Source organism: Myxine glutinosa, chromosome 1 (genome assembly GCF_964187855.1).
Source record: "Myxine glutinosa chromosome 1, kmMyxGlut1.1, whole genome shotgun sequence".
Taxonomy (NCBI): Eukaryota; Metazoa; Chordata; class Myxini; order Myxiniformes; family Myxinidae; genus Myxine; species Myxine glutinosa.
In genome coordinates, this window is record NC_136261.1 from 56,020,625 (window position 1) to 56,034,800 (window position 14,176).

At 47.9% G+C, this 14,176-nt stretch overlaps 1 protein-coding gene across 4 annotated transcripts in view; it reads left to right on the forward strand.

Annotated features, from left to right (window-relative positions):
* The window catches only part of MPL (MPL proto-oncogene, thrombopoietin receptor), a 180,944-nt gene that overhangs the window by 10,827 nt on the left and 155,941 nt on the right, over positions 1 to 14,176 (forward strand). Inside the window, exon 1 of one of the 4 annotated variants that reach the window (XM_078772129.1) lies at positions 12,781 to 13,060. The exons of 2 other annotated variants lie outside the window; for them this stretch is intronic. In XM_078772129.1, the coding sequence (XP_078628255.1) occupies positions 12,965 to 13,060 (96 nt within the window). In that variant the 5' untranslated portion in view covers positions 12,781 to 12,964. Of the gene's footprint in view, positions 1 to 12,780; positions 13,061 to 14,176 lie in introns of those variants that run through there. One more of the 4 variants, XM_078772134.1, reaches the window with a different exon arrangement.

Below are 14,176 nucleotides of genomic sequence, written 5' to 3' on the forward strand. Positions count from 1 at the left end.
AACTGCATTTCGTCAATCTTCACTTTCTTCCTTATCCTCCTCTCCAACACCCTTTCCAATACCTTCATTCCATGCTCAAATAACTTTATCGCTCGATACGAGCCACAGTCCAGAGGGTCACCTTTCCCCTTGTATAGAGGGACGAGGGTACTCAGTTCCCAATCCACTGGAATGCGGCCTTCTTTCACGACCAGATTGCAGATCTCTGTCATTCTCTTCACACCCCAATTTCCCCCTGCCTTCAACATATCTCCCACAACTCCCTTCCGCCCTCCCGCTTTTCTACTCTTCTTTGGTTTTATCGCTTCCTCAACTTCCTTCTCGGTTATCTTCTCTGCCGGTCCTAAAACTGGGTTACTCTCTATGTTGCCATCCCATTCATCTCTGCATTCAACAGTATTTCCAGATATCTCTTCCATCTTCCTTTAATTCCATCTGGGTCCACAACGATTTGTCCCACTTCATCCTTCAAGCAACTCACCCCCATCACCTCACACCTCTCTTTCTCTATCTGCTTTGCAATCCTGAATACCGCTCTCTGACCCTCTTCCGAATCCATGCGCTCTCCGAACATTTTCCTACATGCCTCCTGTGCCTTTGCTACCTCTTTCTTTGCAGCCTTCTTGGCTGCCTTATAACTTTCATGCTCTGCCTTTTCTGCCCCCATACCCTTCGCCTTCTGCCACTCCTTGTACTTCTTCCTCGTCTCGTCAATCTTCTTTCCAACTTCATCATCCCACCACCATGTTTCCGAGTGCCTCGGTGGTCCTTTTGTCCATCCACATACCTCACCAACGGCTCCCAACAGACTATCTTTCATTGACATCCAACCACTTTCAAGCTCAACCACATCATCCTCCACCATACTCAGCCTCTCTTTTAATGCCTCCCTCACTGTCACCTCTTTCAACCTCCACACCTGCATTCTCGGTTGGTAGTTCACCCGCCGAGCTCTCCTCGCACCTTTCACCCTTATGTCGCAGACAACCAAGTGGTGCTGTGAAACAGCCTCCTCCCCCGGGATCACCTTTGTGTCCCGAAGGTGCCCCCTATCTCGCCTACGCACCAGCAGGTAGTCAACGGTTGTCGACGACCCACCTGACGTGAATGTAACAAGCTTATTATCCTCTTTCTGGAACTGAGTATTACAAATCAACAAATCAGCTCCATCAGCAAACTCCAAAATCCTTTCACCTTCTTCATTTCTCACACCATATCCGTAACCCCCATGAACTCCCTCAAAACCGTCCATACTCCTTCCCGCATGTCCATTTAGGTCTCCTCCTACCACAACAACTTCCTCATCTTTCACGTTTTCCATCAGCTTCTCTATTGCACACCAGAACTTGTCCTTCTCTTCATCGCTCCGACCAACCTGCGGAGCATATACCGAGATGATGTTCACCAAGAGCTTTCCAATCATCATTTTCACCATCATCAACCTTTCGCTCACTCTAGTCACACTCACCACACTGTCTACAAACTCCTCAGAAAACAGGACACCAACACCATTCACACCCTCCGGGCACTCTTGCCACACAAACTTATATTTCTGTCCCTGCCTACCCTTCACCATTCTCACACCACTTCCCTTCCATTTCGTCTCCTGCACACGACATATGTCCACTCTTTTTCTGACGAATACTTCCACCACTTCTCCTGATCTCCCTGTCATTGTCCCTACATTCCATGTCCCAAATCTCAGAAACCGATCTCCACGTCGGGCATCAGACGTTTCGTCGTCATAAATGGAATGATTTCCACCCTTGCTTTGATCAGGTTCCCCACCTTGAGTTTTGACGAGAGGGAGTGGGGTCCCCAACGGGGTACTTCGGGCTGTATCCTGCCCATATGTAGTCGTAATTGTCATGGTTCTCTTTTTGAGGCAATGTTTTTATGGCCGGATGCCCTTCCTGACGTCAACCCTTTTTCGTCACCTCTTACGACACGCAGGGATACGGTGTACCTATTCTAAACCGGGGAACACAACCGGGGAATTTTCTGGAAGAAGTGGTGCATTATTTGAAAAAAGTGCAAGGGTGCCAATATTTTTGGCCATGACTGTACACCCACACACACATATATATATATATATATATATATATATATATATATAAATAACCACCTTTAGAGGCCATTTTTCCCCGCAAAGCGGGGGTTGGCCTTTTTCGGGAACCGTGGTTGTTGTTGTTTTTCAGTCCCCTTTTTTGAAGCAATGTTTTACGGCCGGATACCCTTCCTGCCGCCAACCCTTTTTGCCGCCTTTAACGACAAACAGGGAATTACCAGTGAACTGGTACTCAATTAGCCGACCTCGAAAGGATGACAGGCTGAGTCAACCTCCCTGGCATTAATTCGGCGATCGACCGAGATTCGAACCCAGGATCCTAGGATCCTAAGCCGGCACCCTAGCCGCTAGCCCAACACCAGGGCCTTATATATATTATATATATATATATATATATATTATACATATATATTATAAACATATATATATATATTATATACATATATAATATATATTATATAAATATATATATTATACACATATATATATTATATACATATATATATTAAATACATATATATATTATATACATATACCACCATTTAGAGGCCATTTTTCCCCGCAAAGCGGGGGTTGGCCTTTTTCGGGGACCGTGGTAGTTGTTGTTTTTTTGGTTCCCCTTTTTGAAGCAATGTTTTACGGCCGGATGCTCTTCCTGACGCCAACCCTTTTTGCCGCCTTCAACGACAAACAGGGATTTACCAGTGAACTGGTACTCAATTAGCCGACCTCGAAAGGATGACAGGCTGAGTCAACCTCCCTGGCATTAATTCGGCGATCGACCAAGATTCGAACCCAGGTATCCTAGGTTATCCTAAGCCGGCACCCTATCCGCTAGCCCAACACCAGGGATATATATATATATATATCATATATGTGTATATATATATATATATGTATATGTATATGTATATGTATATGTATATGTATATGTATATGTATATGTATATGTATATGTATATATATATATGTATATGTATATATATATATATATATATATATATATATATATATATATATATATATATATATATGTGTGTGTGTGTGTGTGTGTACAGTCATGTGTGTATATATATATATATATATATATATATATATATATATATATATATATATATATATATATATATATATATACAGACTTGGCATTTAATATGGAATATTTTTTTGGGGGGGTGAACTTACTTTTCAAGATGACGTAGAACCAAAATTTCATTGGAATTATGTTGAAATTATTCTAGATTTTGTTAATGTGACCTTTAAAAGAAACAAAAACCACATTTGACATTTCGAAGCAAATAAATTGATCCTTGAAAGTGATGTAAACTGATATCAAACTCAATTCACGGACAGTACTGTGTTAAACTTCTGTACGTTTTCCAGAAGTATCTCTTTATTTTGCACATTAGCCAAAAAAAATTTCAACAAAAATAAAAGCTAAATTATGACTGGGATTACGGACAGTAAAATTACAGTTCAGTACTTCGTGTAACCCCCACGAGCATTCAGGAGAGCACGTACACGTTGAGGCATGCTGTTCATGAGATTTGCCAAGGTTTGGACAGGAATCGCCTGGCATGCAGTGATAATAGTCTGCTGCAATTCACACACAGATGTAGCCTGCTGGTCCAAGTTGTCGATTTGACACGTTAATTCTGCCCACAAGTTCTCTATCGGATTCATATCCGGGGACATGGCAGGCCACTCCATATGCTCTACACCACGGTCAGCAAGAAAGTGTTGGATCATGCGAGCATGATGAGGCCGTGCATTGTCATCTTGGAAGACAAAGTTTCCTAGAAAGGCTGCATGAGCAAATGGAAGCAATGTTTCTTCCAGGATGACCCTGTACTTGAACTGGTTTGGGTTTCCATTCAGAACAACCAGGTCAGTTTTGCCCCCTGCATGAAAAGCAGCCCAAACGGTCACCCCACCACCTCCAGCTTTGACTCTTGGCATGATACAATCTTCGTTGTGGGCTTCATGCACTTGTCTGCGCACTCGGACGCGGCCATCTTGATGATAGACCAGAAATCTAGACTCGTCACTGAAGGTCACGTGATTCCAGTGTCCTGGCTGCCATTGTCGGTGCTCTCTGGCCCACTGCAATCGGCGCTGGCTGTGTTGTCTGGTCAGGCGTGGCTTTCTCAGGGGACGCCTGGCACGATAGCCTGCTTGAACCAGTCGTTGGTTGACTAGCCTTCTGGATACAGGCACATTTGTCAGTTGCTGCCACTCAGCCCTAAGCCGATTAGCTGACTTGGTATGGCCATTGCAGACTAACCGGTGCAGCTGGCGATCATCTCTCCTTGTGGTTCTGCGTGGACGTCCTGGCCTCGGTATTGGAGTAGGGACACCCCTCTGAGCATTTCGTTTCAGGATCTTTGACACCTGACCTTGAGTGATGCCATACTGCCGAGCAATAGCATGCTGTTTCATGCCAGAATTTCGTAAAGCCACCACTCCATGACAAACAGCATTGTCAAGTTGACGGACCATCTCCAGAGGAAGCGGCAATAACTTTTGTAGACGTGCAGCAGTTGTTTTCCACTAATACAGAACGGAACAACCGTTATATACCAGATTGTGAAGCCAATCGTCAAATGTACCTGTCCTTACATTTTTGTCATGCCACCTGTGATATAATCCTGTTATTGACTTCTTGCTGCGAAAGACAATCAGTGACATGGTTCTTTCAAGAAAGACATCACCGAAGGGTAAAAGAAACTCACCAGATTGATATACTGAGTTCAGAAAGTAAACCCAAGTCAAGAAAAAAAATATTCCATATTAAATGCCAAGTCTGTATATATATATACTGTATATATATATATATATATATGTATATATATGTATATATATATATATATATATATATATATATGTATATATATATGTATATATATATATATATATATATATATATATATATATATGTATATATAATATATATATATATATATATACATATATATATATATATATATATATATATATATATATATATATATATATATATATATATATATATATATATATATATATATATATATATATATATATATATATACTGTATGTATGCATATATATATACTGTATGTATGTATGTATGTATGTATGTATGTATGTATGTATATATATATATATATATATATATATATATATATATATATATACATATATATATATCAGTCACTATGCGACCGTCATATCATCAGTGGAGAACCGCCAGCAAGGTGTCCCATACAGCTGCTGCTGCACCTTGCTGGGAGCGATATGCACCGCCTGCCACGCGGTGACGTTATCTCTGGTATCCACTCATCATATGGAGTCGACCTCCTCACTCACTCCTCTTCTGATCTCCTCTCCCATCACTTGCATCTCCTGCCCAGATGCCACCCTCATCTGCTCCATTTCCTCCCTGTGAGCATCCAGTTTGGTTTCTACCCCCATTCTGACAATATATATATATATATTGTTACAGAACCGGGGGACGGCACTCCCGTTAGCAAGGGGGGGGTTAATCCCCTTGTCTTGTTAAGCTGGCCGTCCGACCGGTCCTGGGGGTATGACGTCATGTCCGGTCAGCGCTGAATAGGGTAGTAGGCCAATTCTTCCTATGACCTAAGTACCAGCACCTTCCGGTACGCGAGGAAATACTCCTGCCCGGGCCGCAGCGTAATAGATGGATTGCGCCGAGCGAAGCGAGCTGCGACGCGGGCCGTTAACAAAGGACTAAATCCGATTATAAGCGGTCCTGCCGAAATCGCGCCACAGGTACTCAATAGGGAAAACACGAAGACGATCGGACAATAAAGAAACCAAAAGAATAAGGAGGAACAGGGGTTGATTAATTATTTACCACAAACCAAAGGAAGAGAAGTAACGAAAGTAATATGAAGAAGAAGAAGCCACAGTGCAAATCCTTAAACAGTCTTACTTTTACCCAGGACAATACAGACAGCACAAACTCACGTACATGAATGGGAGAAAATGGCAATGGTAAAGATGGCAGGGGGAGAAGAATCCAGGCAGATGGTTCGGGAGGAAGGTCCGGGGCAGATGGGTCAGGCGTGGAGGTCCACGCTCGCGGTTCACGCTCCGGGCTCGAGGCGAAAACCGGGCAAAACAGCTTCACATCTCACCGACCGGCAATAGGGCCTAGAGGGTCTCGGCCTATTGCCGCAATACGAGCACCCCCTCCCATCTCTCTCTTTCGGTTCGGCTGGATCACTCCTCTCTTTGTCCTCGTTTTGCTCTGCCGTATCTGCTCTCTCGTATCTGTTCCCGCCAAATACCTTCTCTCTCATCTGCTCTTCGTACTCCCTCACTCATCTGCGTAAGCAGTTCCTCCCTCCTCTTTTTATTGCCCTCCCCGAAATCAAGCCGCGGGCTATGAGGGCACGCCTACCGGTTCGCTCACCATGGTGCTGATTGGTGGTTAAGGGCTCTCCGACTCCACCTTTGCTGCCGATGAGGTGCCAGGCCCGTGATCCGGCGGCTCCTCCCCCCTTCTCCTCTGTTCTTGGCCTTGTGCGTAATGGAGTTTTGGTGGTGTGATGCCAATGAAACAGCCCAATGCAATGGCGGCGAACGCCGCCTTACTGGCACTTTAAAGAGACGATTGGAGAAATTGAATGGGGCCTATCTTATTTGATTGATGCAACGTAGAGTCAACTATTGGAAACACAGCCTTACCAGGAACACATAATAATGAAATAACTATGAAAAGGGCCTATTGTTCGCTACGTGTTGCAATGTGGACTAACTAGGGGATGACCTCTGACCTTTACAATGAATGGAGGTATTTACAAAAAGAATTATTTACAAAGGGGTATATTTACAACAATTTACAAAGTGCAGGCTTCTCAAAACCCTAACCATATATATATATATATATATATATATATATATATATATATATATATATATATATATATATATATTGTTGCGAATATGGAATTTGGCCTCCATATCCGCTTGTAAATATTCCCCTATTTTCTCCAATACTCCCCAACTTTCCCCAATCCCCCATTCCCTAGTCCCATTGCATGTAAATAACAATCAGTAGAGCCGACCTTCCCCTTATTCCCCCATTAAATGTCGTGCCCAGGTCCACCGCACCACACGTAGACAACTTTCGGACATCTTCCTAGTTATTCTTAGTCTATGTCAGTTAAGGCCTCGGCTCCATTAATTATGACTCTTCGTTGCACCAGAATGTGATTATATGGCATCAGTAGTGAGTTTAGGACCTTTCCCATACCTCCTTCCATCTTCTTCCCCAACAATTACAACAACAACAGAGGAGATGGCGGCGGCGCGGGGGAGGATGCGTCCTCACACCGGCTCGATTAGCGCCATTGACCACGCGCTCCACGGGGTTACCACGGAGGGGCTGGCTGTCAGCTCCTCCTCAAGGGCGGAGCCTGGTAACCCCCCGCACCCAATCAGAAGGGCGGACCGATTCCATCTGGGGCGGCGCTAGCGAGCCGAGGGCGTGTCACTCCCCGCCGGATATACGCGGCCACGTAGCGGACGTGACGTCAGATGCGCCCCCAGCGGAGAGAAAGACGGACCTGCGAGCGCTGAAACAGATGCGCCTGAGTTTGGAGAGGCCTGAGAAAGACCCGCCTGAGAAAGAACGTCACCTCTGAGCGCTGCGACGAGACCTCCCCGCATCTCTGGACCGAACCGTGTTGATCCTGCCCCGAGCCCAGGTGCACCTGGAGCCATCGCTACCTTGCCTTTCCTAGCCATCAATCCCCGTGTGAGTCAGCTTTGTCCCGTTTATCTGTCGTCTGTTGGGAATAATATAAGATTGTGTCTAAGTGCTTGTCTTTCTATGTTGTACCTCTCGTCCCTGTAATCTGACCTTCCGTAACGAATATAATCTCCTCCGGAGGTCTTGAGAACCGTATCCCTGGTGTCGTCATTTTATAACCCAGCCGGGTGTCTTCTTTTTCTTATTGAGCCAGCGTAACGCGACTTCGTCAACGTCGAGTATAGTCGGGTAATTTGTGCGGACACGACGGCCATTCCGCTCGGCCCACTTTAACATCAAAGTCGTGTCTGTAACAATTGGTGTCGAGGAGTGAGATTCGGACCCGGGACTAAATTAGTTAGGCCCAAATTTTGGGAGGGAAAATCGGTTCGGAGCGCGTACTGCGCTCGACAAAATCGAGCCGGAGCGCGGTCCCGCGGTTACTGCGCTCGCCGAAATTATAACGAAAAAAAAAAAAATTTGGATTTGTTTTACGAAACTCGAATTTTGCAAGTCGCGCTATGGCGGATCAAGACGGCTGGGGTCCGGTAGCGGAGAGTGAAGCAGGGTCGGTCCAGGACCAAATTGAGGGACATGAGGGACATGAGGAGAGCGAAACAGCGAGGGTAGCAGGCACGCAAAATGGCGCCTCGCAAGAGCGCGCGGTAGCCGAGCCCGCTGTATCAACGGGCTTTAACATGCAGCCGATTGACATACAGGCCCTCATTGCGCAGCTACAGGCAGCTGTACAGATGAGTATGGGGAGCCAAATTGAGCGATTGGGTGAGCGATTGGAGGGCCAAATGGGGGTAATGGGGAACCGGATGGATGCTCAGAGTGAGCAATTGGGAGTAATGAGGGACGAAGCGAGGGGTACTGGTGAGGGGTTAGACAAGAAATTTGGGAAGTTAGACAATAATTTTGAGGAGTTAGACAACGGGATAAAAGAAGTGAAAAAATGGGTTAATGGGGGTAGAAAATAGAATGGCTGCCCAGGAGAATCAGATAGAGGGAGTGAAAAATGGGTTAGAGGGGTTAGAAAACAGTATGGAAGGCAAATTGAGGGACATGAGGGACCAAGCGGAAAGGGAAGTTAAACAAATGGAGCAGCAGATAGAGGGGGTCAGAATGGGGGTAGAAACCAAACTGGATGCTCACAGGGAGGAAATGGAGCAGATGAGGGTGGCATCTGGGCAGGAGATGCAAGTGATGGGAGAAGAGATCAGAAGAGGAGTGAGTGAGGAGGTCGGAGGAGTGCGCGAGGAGGTGAGGCACTGTGAGGAGCACATGGAGAAGGAGGTGAGAAAGGGGACTGTAAAGTTACAAGGGGGCATAGAGGACCTGACGCAGGAGGTGGAGCAGCTGACGGTGGGACAGACGGAGTTAGTGGAGCAGGTTCAAAGGAACACTGCGGTATTAGGAGGTTTAAAGGCGACACAGAAAGAACTAAAAGATGACTTGGTAGCGACGAAGAGGGAATGTCAGATGGTACGTGAGGGACTGACAACGAGGTTGGACGAGGTGATAGAGGTAATGGAGACGAAGGACCGGCAGGTGAGGACGCACCTGGAAACGGTCAAGGTAGCCTTAGAGGATGAGCTTGAGGAGACGTACCGGGGAATAAAAGAGGTGAAGCACAAATTAGAAGAAGTGGAAGAAGGGATGAGCGAAATTAAGAAGCGACGGAGAGGGGATAAGAAAGAGATAAAAGAGGAGATAAAAGAATTGGTCCAAAGTCTGTGTTTGGATCGTGATGATGTGCTCATTAACCGGATGAGGGATTCGCAGGTGATGGAGGAGGAGCGAAGAGGAAGAGGACTCGGTGTAAGTGGTGACCAATATGGTCGTGCGTATGATGCGCCAGGTGATTTAAGAGGCTTGGGGGTCGAGATAGACCCGGGTGTTCGTGAGAGGCCGTTGGTGAAGTGTGCGACAGGTCTGGTGTGCGAAAATGGAGGTGTGCAAGAAAGTCCGACTCTGGGGTGTGTGAGGAAAAAGTGCGTGCCAAGGAGTGAGTGTGCTGGCGAGAGTGAGTCGGTCGTAGCGCGTGTGCGAGGGAGCACATGGAAGCGTGGTGTGGTGAGTGTTACAGAGGGTGTGACGGGAGAGTGTGCGCAGGAGTGTGCGCGAGAAAGGTGTGTGACGGACAGGTGCATGAGGAAAGAGTGCGCTGTCAGAAGTAAGGAAGAGTGTCCACCTGTGGTTAGTGTTACAGAGGGTGTGACGGGAGAGTGTGCGCAGGAGTGTGCGCGAGAAAGGTGTGTGACGGACAGGTGCATGAGGAAAGAGTGCGCTGTCAGAAGTAAGGAAGAGTGTCCACCTGTGGTGAGTGTTACAGAGGGTGTAACGGGAGAGTGTGCGCGAGAAAGGTGTGTGACGGACAGGTGCATGGGGAAAGAGTGTGCTGTCAAGAGTAAGGGTGAGTGCGTTGTCACGAGTGGAGGTGAGAGTAGTGAGAGTGACAAGGAGAGTGAGCTGGTTGTGACAGGTGAGCGAGGATGTACACCTGGGATGGAAGGATGTACACCTGGAATGGTAGAGCGTGAGTGGGAATGCACGCTGGAGTTGGTGGTGAGGCACGTGGTTGGGTGTGCGAATGAGAGCACACCTGTGATTGTCACAGAGGAGGTGACCGAGGAGGGGGCGCGAAGCGGTGTTTTGGTGAGGTGTGCGAGCAACGAATGTGTGCCAAAGTGTTCGGTGGTCAGGTGTGTGACCAAGGCTGTGAGTGGAATGAGAGTACCGAGGTGTGTAAGGAAAGGTACGAGGAGCATGGAGACGGCTGGATGTGTGAGCAAGGAACGGGCTGCGGGGTGTAAGCGTCCAGGTGAAGCATCGACGTTAGACGGGATAGAGTTTAGAACGACTTATAGCCGAATCGGGCCCTCGGTGCGTGCTGGGCCTCGCTTTGAACGGCCGCGTCCGTGCTCCACTAGGCGGAGCGGGCGGCAGGATAGGAAGGGTCGTCATGGCGACCACTTTTTGGTGAGGCATTCCGGCAGGCCGAGATCGAGCCATGGGATGGCTCCGTGCCGAGATGGTGCGTGGGATCTCGGCCCGGGTAAGCCCCCGTCCCTGCACCGAGTGCCGGACGCATCCAGCCGCCGGCACAAAACAACCAGCATCCATTGCTTGGCTTTACGAAGCCGGGCTTTGGACAGGAATTGGCGCACCGAGAGGCAGTAGTGAGTAGACTGGGTGATGAGGTTAGTGTTTTGGCCCCGAAATTAGAAAAAGGCGAAATTTGATGATTGGCAAAGGATTGGCAGAGTGATGATTGGTAATGGTACAGTGATTGGCAGATGATTGGCAAATTTTTGATTTGTTGAAATTTGATCTGCAAAATTGGTAGTGAGAGACCCCCGATGTGGTGGGATGGCAAATCCACCATCCTTCCCATGTGGGGGCAAAGGAGCACTAGATTATGGGGTGTATGGCAGTGAAAACTAGCCCGGGTGGGTTAGGTTATATTGATAGGGCCCTAGAAGATGACAGTAGGTAACGTTAAGTTTAGTTAGTGACTGATACCTGTAGTGGGGACGCAGGTAGATTAGTATGGATGATAATGACGAGGGAGCGCAATAGTTTAAAGGGACGACTGGGAAGCGCAAGTTTCAGAAGGGAGTAGTTAGCTGAGATGATGCCGTGTGTGTGAGGATTGAACAGGTGTGATTGCACAGGTGTGCAACTGGACAGGTGTGTGGAGCAGTGTGTGAGTAATGAGTGTTGTGGATCAGCGCGAATGCGCTTGGGGAGAGAAGGGTGCAGGTGGCACCAGGTGTGAGAGCACAGGTGTGCAAGTACAGGTGTGTGGAGAGAGTGGAGTAAGTGGTACGGAGTGGTGTGCATGGTGCGAAGGTGTGAATGGGGGAAGAGTGGACCCCCATCACGGATACCCGGGGCGGGTAGTGTAAGTGTTAGGTAGAGGGTACAGGTAAATTGTGGTTGGATATTGGCATTTGTGGTGCGGTTGCAGAATGGTGTTGTGGATGGGTGCATTAGTGTTGTGGAAATGGCTGGGCGTGTAGCCTGTTAGTGTGTGTAGTTAGTTGGGCACTCCACCACTGTGAGGATGTCGGCCAGGTGAGGCCGCAGGTGGGCTCTGGGAGCCGGTAGTTGTGAGTGGGTGCCTGAGGATCCCGGGTGTGGATCGGGTAGCCCAGTGCCAGAGAGGGCACCGAGTGGGGAGAGCGCCAGAGGGCCTGCCCCAGTTAGTTAGGTTAGGGTGAGGAGCTAGGTAAGCTCGGGTGGCAACTGCAGTGGTGGAGGTGTGCAGGTGGGTAGACCCGCTGGGAGAGGTACACGCCACAGTCCGGAAATTGTGCGAGGGCACCGGGAGATGAATCGGGGGAGTGAGACCCCAAATTGAAAAGCACCACAGTTTGGCCAATGGGAATTGGTTTTTAGAACCCATAGTGTAAGAGGGCCAATGGTTTGGCCGGAGAGAGACCCCGGGTAGTGTAAAGTTGTTAAAGTCATTTAGGAAATAGTTAGGATTGATGAACCTGTCGCACCATACGCAGCCACTTACCTGTGGTGATGATGATGACTCCACACCTGTGTTTTCTTTGTTTGTGTTGCAGAAATGAGAATTGCTGTGTGGATTTGTGAGACGCATCACGACGTGGATGAGACATTGGGGTGATTCCATCTCTCCCTCCTTAGGAGGGACTGATGATGAATTGGTAATGGCAAATTATGATGAGAGTTGAAAATGGCAAATTTGATTGGTTAGGAGGGAGAGAAGACGAATTTGGTATATGGGAGGAACGGGGAAGACAGTAGGGATGTTTGTTGATTTGTAAAGTAGATGTTTATGGGTAGTGTTGTGTTTTGTGGATACAGTAAGGGGTAAGGGAGGGGCCATGTAGGTTACCTGGTGGGGGGGGGGGGGCGTACGATAGGAACGTACCTGTCTCACCTGGTTCCCATGTGCCCCCAGTGTGCATCACCTTACATTGCGTGCACTTTTGCGCCCTTACCACCTTACTCACTTGTCTGCTTCTTTTGTCTCCCACCTCCGAGGATCTGGCTTTGGGGTAGAGAGAGAGGAGAGAGAGGTGCTGGCTGCGCAGTTGTGGGCCTGCACTTTCGCTGTTTGCTGCCGGGATCGATACACCATATGGACCGCAATGTTTGTGGCCACCCACAATGGACCGCAGTTCGTTTGCGGCCAAGCACCACCCGGGGATGGACCTATGGGTCAACGTGGCACCTATGCCATACAGGTGAACCACTTTTAGTTAACACCAAGTGCACCACAAGAAGAGCAAGAGACACCTGCAGGGTTAGGGGTTGTCGAATTTATTTTTATTCCAATGAACAATGGTGACTGCACCGATTGGTGGTGGGGTGGTGCTTTTGATGCTGGGAAAGGGTGCTCTGCACGTTATTAAAGGCCGTCGGCCACAGAGCACTCGTGGGTTGGTGTATCGATGCTGGCAAGCGCGCTCTCTCTATGCATAACATCTGCATGTGTTCCTCCAAAAACAGGTCCTGGATCGTAGTGTAGATATCAGCGTAATCTTGTAAATAATGCTCCCTACCGGCTGTATGTTTAGTTTGAGAATTCTTTCCGGATTCGGTTATCCTGTGGGTGTGTTTCTGTGAGGAGAAGGGTGCAACGTCGCAGGGGGACATATTTACTCATTCGTGAATATCTGTAAAACTGTCGCACTCAGGGTAGAGTTAATAGTAGAGGGAACTACATTGCGTGCCACACTAAAGTAGGTAAAAATTTATCGGGTCGGGACGCCCCGAGGGTAGAGAAGGGTGCAATGTTGCGAATATGGAATTTGGCCTCCATATCCGCTTGTAAATATTCCCCTATTTTCTCCAATACTCCCCAACTTTCCCCAATCCCCCATTCCCTAGTCCCATTGCATGTAAATAACAATCAGTAGAGCCGACCTTCCCCTTATTCCCCCATTAAATGTCGTGCCCAGGTCCACCGCACCACACGTAGACAACTTTCGGACATCTTCCTAGTTATTCTTAGTCTATGTCAGTTAAGGCCTCGTCTCCATTAATTATGACTCTTCGTTGCACCAGAATGTGATTATATGGCATCAGTAGTGAGTTTAGGACCTTTCCCATACCTCCTTCCATCTTCTTCCCCAACAATTACAACAACAACAGAGGAGATGGCGGCGGCGCGGGGGAGGATGCGTCCTCACACCGGCTCGATTAGCGCCATTGACCACGCGCTCCACGGGGTTACCACGGAGGGGCTGGCTGTCAGCTCCTCCTCAAGGGCGGAGCCTGGTAACCCCCCGCACCCAATCAGAAGGGCGGACCGATTCCATCTGGGGCGGCGCTAGCGAGCCGAGGGCGTGTCACTCCCC